Genomic DNA, 9,916 nt, shown 5'->3' with positions numbered 1-9,916 from the left:
GCCTTGTGTTTGAGTTTTGCAAATGAAAATGAAATATGAATGTGCCATGAATTATTGTTAGATGTGCATGATTAATTGAATGCTGTCCGGGCTAAGTCCCGAAGGCTTTGTGCTAAGTGAATATATCCGGACTAAGATCCGAAGGCTTTTGTGCGAGATACAAATTCCGGGTTAAGCCCCGAAGGCCTTTGTGCGAGATACTAAATCCGGGTTAAGTCCCGAAGGCATTCGTGCGAGTTGTTAAATCCGGGTTATGTCCCGAAGGCATTGTGTGAGTTACTAAAACCGGGCTATGTCCCGAAGGCATTTGAACGAGGAGCTATATCCGGTTAAATCCCGAAGGTACGTGATTTGGTAATGAATGAGCTTGCTGTAAAATTCCAGCGAATACTCGAAAAACATCCCAATATGGGGATATGTTACGTATGTGTTGAATTTAATCGAGCCCTTACAAATAAATGTTCGCTCAGTTGATAAACGAGCTACCGGCCTTCGGCTAAGTTAGTCTATTGTGTATGTACATAAGGGTTGTTAATGTTGTGAAGCAAGTTTGATATCGGTAAATTGCGTATTGTGAAATATTCCGTTTAGCTAAATGTGTGTTATTCTTTGTTTATGCTGGAATTCCTTGCTCAAAACTTACTAAGCATAAATTGCTTACTCGTTACACTGCTCCTCTGTTTTATAGATTTTTGGTTCTCCAGCTATCGGACTCGGGATCTTGAAGTCGAAGTCGCCCACACTATCAAAGGCTCTTTTGGGTACTATTTTGGTTGAATTTTGATATGGCATGTATAGGACTACCCATTGTTGTTTTTCGAGTACTTTATGAAATGTATAAGTGTACAGCCATGCGAAAATGGCTTGTAGAAGTGGAGTATGGCATTAGACCATTCGTGTTTATGAATGTATAGATGGTTTCATGATGTAACTATAGTTGGAATGGAAGTGTTGAGCAAATGATCAGCCATTGGAATGGCTAAGTATGATCATATGTGGGCATATGTATGACAAGGCCCTAGTTGGTCCATGAAACCCCGAAAATAGGTAAGGTTTACTTTGAAAACAGAGGCTGACAGCAGCAGTGGTGTGGATTGGAAAAATCACAAGAATTCGTAGGAGTGGAATTAAATAGTGAATAAATTATGTAATCGAACCTTGATGAGTCTAATTTCATATGAAAGTAACGAAACAATCATATGAACAGTACAGTAAGAGATATTCGGGTTCTTGTGGAACAGGGCCAGAACAGTTTCTGGATTCCGTGTTCCGATTTTGGAAATTCACTATAAATTGACCAGAGATAATTAGGGGTCATACCATATATTTATGGATTCCTCTCTGAGTCTAGTTTCCATAGAAACAAACAGCATCAGTATTGAAGCTCTGTGCAGAGAGATATCCAAGTCGTAATGGGAAAAGGTCAGTGTAGTCGACCCCTGTAACATGGGAGACTTTGACTAATAAACTGTACTAATTGGCCAGACCAAAAATTCTAGAAAAAATACATAGGTGGGGACATGAGTCTAGTTTCAGGGAAAAATCACAAAACTGATTTTCGAGTTGTGAAACTCAAGATATGATTTTTGAAGCGACTAGTACTCAGACTGGGCAGTGTCTGGAAAAATTTTTCAAAGTTTGTTAACATCTCGTGTCCGACTCCAGTGTCGGTCTCGGGTTCGGGGTGTTACAATGCTAACTTAAAGTAGATAGATAAATTATAATATTTTATTGTATTCAAATAAAGTTTAAAAATATTTATTTAGGTATAAATTAAAGACAAAAAAAAAGTGATGCAGATAAATATTAAAAATTGATAATTTATTGACTTTAATATAATATTTAGTACTTGAGTTTGACATTTTTTTATACAGTATTTATTTTTTATCCAACATAATATTTGTATTTGAGAAAAGCTATATAATTTGATATCCAAACATAACGATTTTAATTTTTAAATGATTACTTTAGGATTTAGTGTTCATTTAATGAAATTTAATTATTTATATTATTGGGTTTAGATTTTCGTGATTTTCTTAATAGAATAAATCAATGTAAGTTGTTACTTTGTTTATTTGTTAAATGCAATTTGGTGGTTGGGATTTCCTTTACGGGTTTTAGAGTTATTTTTTATGAAAGGTGGATTGCTAACGTTATTAGTTCATTATAAATTTTTATCAATTCATTCTTAAAACCGGAATTAAATTTTTTTATAACTATTACGTGTGAATATCAAAATAAATAACTTTTACTAAAATTAAATATTACATTAGAAAAAATCAAAATCGGGTACTAAATGATGTATTAAGCATAACTTATTAAATTTCAAATAAAAAAATTGAAAATTTTATTTAATTGTTATAAAATTACAAATAAAATATCTAAATAAAATAATAATAATAATTCTTTTATTTTAGTTAGTATAGATTTATCCAAGCATGGCCCATTAGTGTCATATATTTAGTGTTTAGCCCAAAACCTTAAACCCTTGCTGTTTAGTGGACTTGGATACGAAAAATAAATAAAATTTATAAACAAACAAATTTATGTGACATATTTAATAGGTCAAATTCTGTTATTAGACCCTGTATTTTGTGTAAATTGTGAATTTAGTACTTGTATTTTAATTTGTAAAATTTTGTCCCTATACTTTTCAAAATTTGAAATTTTAGTCATGACCCAATGGTAGCAGTTAAATTTGTTTAGTTAAATCATGTTATTAGTCCTATATTATGCACAAAGTTATAGATTTAGTCCAGGTTCACTAATTGGATCATTCTTAGTGGTTATATTTTTGAATTTCAAAATTTCAGTCTTAATGTAAACGACAATCTTTAAATCTATTAACTGATTTTTCTTGTGAGTAATATGTAAAAATAAAATACAAATAGAGCATTACACATGTGATAATATGTTTGACGCCTCAAATTTTAAAAATAACAGAACTTAACTCAATAAATTTAATAGTTATCATTTGGTTAGGACTAAAAGTTTCAAATTCTAAAAGTACAGAAACTGAAAATGACCAAATTAAAGTATAAGTACTAAATCCACAACTTATGCAAAGTGTAGGGTCTAATAGCAGAATTTGACCTATTTAATAAAGTGAACTTGAGCTTTCAAAGCCTGCAAAAACAACAACTTGGCCACGTTTTGTTTGTTGGATAATGGTGAGATAAGTAATTTATTACGTAACTATCATATGATTTCCACAATGTAAGGTATTTGGTATATTTGATAAAATATTAATTTCACCAGATTTTTTTACTTAACGTGGGTGGTAGTCACTGTTGTTTCAATAGGATAGATCGAGAAGAAAATTATTAGATTAATTGATCTCAGAATTAGTACGGATCGATTAAACTAAGTGGTTGAATATGACTTTTTATTTTAAATATATTATTTTATTTTTTGAAATTTTTTATTAATTAATTTAATTGAACTGGACGAGCCTCTTGAATTGACAAATTGATGGCCTGACCAGTTCGACCACCTGTCCCGTTCTAAAAATTTTGATAATAGCTTTCACCTATATCAAAGTAAATATATATAATAGAATTTCTCACACAAGAATTTCACATATAAAAATTATAATTATATATATTAAGATTATACATTCGTATTTATATAATTATTAAAAACATTATGAATAAAAAAATAACATGAGAAAATGACATTATATAATTATATATTCATATTTTGCATCTATAGTCATACTAAAAATAATATGAATGAAGAATAAAAGTAAAACACAAGATTTAATAAACAAATCAAATCACATATGATTTTAATATAAAACACTTTATACACAAAGTGTGTTATTTTCGTAAATAATTTTTTTATAAAAAAAATAAATTAACTGAATTTCGACTAAATTAGGAGTCAAGTTAGACAAGACTGTTAAATGAGAGGTGAGCTCTCTAACATTGTTGTCTTTTTTCATTTACAATACTCGGACTTAAAACTTTATTTAAGGTTAAGTTCTGGTATTAGTCTCTGTGCTTTACGAAAGTTGTAGATTTAGTCCCTATACTTTTTGAATTTTAGAATTTTAGTCATGACCCAAACAATAACAATTAAATCTATTTGGTTAAATTAAATTACTAATATTGTACTATGCAGAAAGTTGTAGATTTGGTCTATGTTCTCCACGTGATCATTTTAAGTCTCTATACTTTTTTAATTTCGAAATTTCATTCTTGATGCAACTGATAGTCGTTAATCTATTAACTAAATTTTTAGTGAGTAATAAGCGGAAATAATAAACTGACATGAAATTAATAATATGTTTGGCGCATCAGATTTTTGAAAAATAGAAAAACTTAGGTTAGTGATTTAATAGTTAACGTTTGTGAGGACTAAAATTTTAAAATTTAAAAAATAAATGACTAAAAATGATTAAATTAAAATACATGAATTAAATATATAATTTTTGTAAAATAAAAAATTCAGAACTTTATTTAAAAATATTTATTTTTTTACAATTCAACCCAATAAATATATATTGATAATAATATCACAATTTTCCTTTTTATTTTTATTTTCCTTGCTTTGTAAGATAAAGATGTCATAATTGCAACAACTTAGACCAAACAGTAAAAAATATCATATGTTTAACTTGTTAGCTAAAATATTGCAAATATAAATTGAAACAAATTATAAAAATATTTTTCCTTTGTTTCTCTTTTTTTTTTAATAATAATTGAATCTTCTACGTTTAAAATAGTAATAAAAAAAACACAAGCATTGAGAGTGTTGCTTTTAGAAAAAAATATATTAATGTTGACACTTGAGGGAAAGACTGCTAAGTTTAGGGACTAATTTGAACAAAAAAAAGTTTAAAACTAAATGTATGAACAATTGTCTAATTTAGTTTGGGCCTCAATACAAAAACAATTATTAAGTTTAGGGACTAATTTGGATAAAAAAAATTTAGGCCACAAATAGTGATTTAACATTGTAAAATATATGCTTTTTAGAGTTTACAAGTATAAAATAGTTTAATCAAATCAATACAAAGTATAAGTAGATGAAGAATCAGAATATAACCAAACAAAACTCACTTATGACAATTGCTTATGGTGGAACTGGAAACTCGCACATGGTAATTGCACACGGGAGGGACAAGTATATATATTTGATACTTTTTTATGGAAATTTTAATCTATAGAACTCTAACATTACGATTCTAACAATTAATTGATTTAGCCGATCGAGTTTCATATTATTTATCATCGTTGTTGTTACAATAATTTAAAAGATACGAGTTCAAATACGTTTAAGCATATAATATCTTCACTTTAAGATTTAAACAAAGATTATATATCGAAAAGATTCATAATTTTAAACCACCCAAAAGAAAATAATGCTTCAAATGAAATACTACTAAAAAGATATTTACTAGAAAGATTATTAAGTGCACCAATCATAATTAAAAAATTAATAGGTAGGCATACATAGATTAATGGATCATTATATCTAATTAAATAAAATATCTACAAGTCATTTAATTTAATATTTATTAGATCATAGAGTTGAATTCTATAGTTGATATAATTAATAAGTGAGTCCACTTACTAACAATTTTTTTAAATTTATATCGATGGATTATTTAATTAAATTAGACTGATTGAAAAGAGAATTAATGGCTTGATAGATTTAATTATTGATCTAATTTTAAAAATTTTGTTCAAAACCTACACACAGGGGCAAAGGCAGGGGCTTGCATGGGCCCGGCCCCTAAAATATAAAATTATTTTTTAGGTCTTTAAATTTTTTTAAAAATTTTAAATTAGTAAAGGTAAAATTACACTTTGGCCCCCCTAAAATTATAAAAATTTTGATTTAATCATTTACAAATTATAAAGATATAAACTATAAAAAATTAAAATTTCATCTGGCCCCCCAAAAAAATTTTCTGGCTTGCCCTTGCCTACACATAAAATTGGACATTATAATTTTTGGCTCTTGAATTTGGCATCTAGGTTCAATTTGGTACCTGTACTTTTTTTGGTTCATTTTACCACTTGAACTTTATAACTAGGTCCATTTTGGTCCCTAAACTTGAAAAATATAAAAGTTTGATGATGTGGCATTTTGAGATTGTGTCACACCATCACTTGAAAATTAAATAATTTATAAAAATTTCCAGATTATATGAGGTACAATCTCAGAGTATTACCTTCAGTGTTTTAATGATCAAACTAATGGTTGAATAAGTTACACCACCGGTTCCTGATTCAAGCAGTTCATTTGGTTCAACTGTCTAACCGAGTAGTTAAATAAATAATAAAAATTCATAAAAATCTAAAATAATTTTAAAAAAAATATTAAATTGGTTCAACCTCTTCATTTGTTGATTTTTGTCCCGATGTTTAATTTTTATCAATTTTAAGCAGTTTTCGAGTCAACCAGTTCAACCTCGTTGTTTGAACCATTATATTAATCAATTCTTAATTTGTCTGATCCGATCTTATTCTAGTAACATTGGTCACGTCACCAAATCTTGATAAAATCTAAGTTTAAGAGCCGGAATGAACCTAATTACCGAATTCAAGTACCAAATAGAAGAAATTTATATTATCCAAAAATATTAATATTATCTGGTCAAATCGTCGTCATTTTTCAAAACACTGCGTGTTAAATTAGCAATCAAGAAGTCAATGGAAGAACAAAGCTGTTACTACTTTTTTTATTCTACTCTCTTATTTATTTATCCATTTTCATCTCAGTTTCCTCTTATAAGTATTCCTTTGAAAATCAAAATACCTAAAGATCATCAAAAATACAAAATCAACACAACCCCATGATTACAAAAAGCTCAAAATCTAAACCAAGCTCAACAGCAATGGATCCTGTAATATGGAGCAAGTTACCCCAAGAACTACTCGAACACATACTGTGTTTTTTGCCTCTTAAAACGTTTTTGAGCTTAAGGTCAACGTGTAAGCATTTCAATTCCCTTGTATTCTCTCCTACTTTCATTACCAAACACAGTTCTGGTTCTGGTTCTGGTTTATGTTCATTTTTGTTGCTTTCACACCAACAGTTTTACAGTCATTTCCCTTTGTACGACACCATTATTGGGTCATGGCGTGATTTAGCACTACCTTTCTCTTTGTTTCCTCCTTTTGGTTCTTCACAATTCAATCTTATTTCATCGTCTAATGGTCTTTTATGTTTTGCCCTACCAAGCTGTTGTTCTTTTTTAGTATGTAACATGTTAGCCAAATCATCAAGGGTTATTGAACTCCCTTTTTTCCCATTTTCATTCGAGCTCCTCACTCTAGTTTCAACCCCAAAAGGGTACAAAATCTTCACCCTTTGTACCAAATTCTCTTCCAATCAAGCCTTCGTGTACGACTCGGTGGTCCATTCTTGGACCGAACACGATGGTTATCAACCACTTTTATTCGAAAATTTCCATCAAGAAGGTGCGTTCTACGATGGGTCTTTATGTTTCACCACACCGGAGCCATTTTCAGTGGTGTGTTTCGACTTGGGAACCGGCAAATGGGGGAATCTCAACGTTGAAATGCCGAGGGAACTAACGTTTGTGAGGCTAGTTAGTGGTGTTAGTGATAGGAAAAAGTTGTATATGTTGGGTGGTATTGGGAGGAATGGGATTTCAAGGAGTATGAGATTGTGGGAATTAAAAGAAGGAAAGAAATGGGAAGAAATGGAGAGATTGCCTGAATTGATGTGTAGGAAATTTGTGTCTGTTTGTTACCATAACTATGAACATGTGTATTGTTTTTGGCACCGTGGGATGATTTGTGTTTGTTGTCATACTTGGCCGGAGATTTTGTATTACAAGGTTGAGAGAAGGAGTTGGCATTGGTTACCAAAGTGTCCTTGGTTGCCTGACAAATGGAGTTGTGGGTTTAGGTGGTTCTCTTTTGTTCCTCAACTACATGCTTTGGCTTGATTAACTTGTTGTTTTCTTTAATGTTGTTATTGTCTTTCTTGTTTGCCAAACAATGAAAATGAAATTTGATGTATTGTTAATCTTAGTCGGTGTGATAGTGTGATGGTTAATGTATCACTCTATTTTTAATGATACAATTTGTTGGATTTGTTGAATGTAATGATAAATTACACTGCATTTTTATTTTTATTGAGAAAACTTATATACCAGAGATGATATATTATTAGAAGTGGCAGACAAGAACCCTAATGGCAGGGGCCTTGCTCCTCCAAAGTGGTAGAATTGCTTTAGGTACCCTTTAAGAATTGTAAGAATACCTGTTAGTATAGTTGTAAAATTTTATTTTGGCCCCCCAAACATTTATAATTTACTTACAGTCCCTTCAAGAAAAATTTCTATCTATTAGTCTTTATAAATTGTAAAATGAATAAAATGAATATGAAAGATATATTGACAGTATAAAAAAAAAATAACTTATTGGATGTATTGTTTCTCCTTCGTCTAGCAATCATTTGCTTATGTAATAAGTAAAAGTAAAGGGAGTTGAGTATTCTTATACATTAACCCAGAGAAAAGCTGAAAAGGAGTTTTTCTTAAACAATTATGAAGTATCATTTTTATCCTCTCAATTTAGGTCAATTTGAATAGAAGATCCTTTACTATGAGTTTTTGGAGGATTTAGTCTGTATATATTATAATTTGATATTTTTAGTCCTTTTACTTTTTTGCAATGTGCATTTTTAATCTTGGGGTCAACTTTTTTCCATTTATTCTATCAAATAACTTGGCATGACTTATTTTTTAAACATGGAATGATATCACTTATACATAGGGATGAAGTCAAACTTTTCTTAGAGGTTAGAATTAGATTATAATTTTTTATACTGTCAAAATATAAATTTATTATTGTATTAATTTATAATTTTATAAAATTTGAAGGGTCCAAACTAATAATTTGGGAGCAAAATTAATTTATAATTTTAGAGGGGTTAGAATTAAATTATAGAGTTTAGGAGCAAAATGAAAATATATCATTCTATTAATTTGCACCAATTTGGGGACCGCCCCCAGCATCATCCCTGTATATACACCTTTACATTTTTGCATTCTTAACAATAATGGTTAATTTTCAATTTTAGTCCTCTATACTATGTTAAAATTTGAGATTTGATCTTTATACTTGAATTTTTTTATATATAATTTGGTACTTCAATATTTATAATGTCATTAGTTAGTTTAAATATTTTATTTTAATTAAATTGTTGACGTAAATTTAAAGATTTGTTAACATCATTAATATTTTTTTTATTAAATTCAAGTCCATTATAATGCAATTTTTAGTGATACGATTATTGAGTGAGTACTTTTTTTTAAAAAAAATTTAGAACATCACATCAATAAATTTAACAGAAGAATTTTAACGGTGTTAACAATTAAACCCGAATTTTTAAATTCAAAAAATAAAGAGACTAAATTCTTAAAAAATAAAAAATTAGGGATTAAATTTTAAATATATAGAGAGTACAAAAACTTGGAGCATATTATAAGCTTTAAATTTTAACTATTTAGTAAAAAAATAATTAACCCAACGTGAAGTATAGGTCAAAAACCATGCTAGTTGTTGAAAATAAAAATTACGAAAATTACATACCTTAATAATTTTAACAAATGTACTTTTATGATTTGTTTTAACTACAATCTCCCTTTCAAACATAGTATTAAAGGGTAAAAGTACTATAGAGGCCCATATATTAAGAGTTAGATTGTATTTTGTTCCCTTTATTAAAATAAATGAGCAAATTAGTCTTTGCACGCTAGACTAAAGAGTAAATTGATATTTTTTAATAATTTTTTGTTTCATTTTTACTGTTAAAAACCGGCGTTGCTAACAAAATAACCAAACAATTACATGCGATGTGCCATGTATACCTCAATGTGATGTACAAGGATCAATTTGTAATAATAGAAATAGATTAAATTTTTAACAAA

General features: G+C 29.0%; 1 protein-coding gene across 1 annotated transcript; it reads left to right on the top strand.

Moving 5' to 3' along the window:
• Window positions 1-6,743: 6,743 nt before the first annotated feature.
• On the top strand, window positions 6,744-8,104 carry LOC107930552 (F-box/kelch-repeat protein At5g43190). Its single transcript, XM_016862218.2, has one exon. It carries the CDS (start codon window positions 6,806-6,808, stop codon window positions 7,925-7,927), a length of 1,122 nt encoding a protein of 373 aa, XP_016717707.1. The 5' UTR covers window positions 6,744-6,805; the 3' UTR covers window positions 7,928-8,104.
• The last annotated feature ends 1,812 nt before the right edge of the window (window positions 8,105-9,916 follow it).

Source organism: Gossypium hirsutum, chromosome A06 (assembly GCF_007990345.1).
Source record: "Gossypium hirsutum isolate 1008001.06 chromosome A06, Gossypium_hirsutum_v2.1, whole genome shotgun sequence".
NCBI lineage: Eukaryota > Viridiplantae > Streptophyta > Magnoliopsida > Malvales > Malvaceae > Gossypium > Gossypium hirsutum.
Note: the sequence above shows the minus strand (reverse complement) of the source record. Positions and strands in the feature narration are given on the sequence as shown.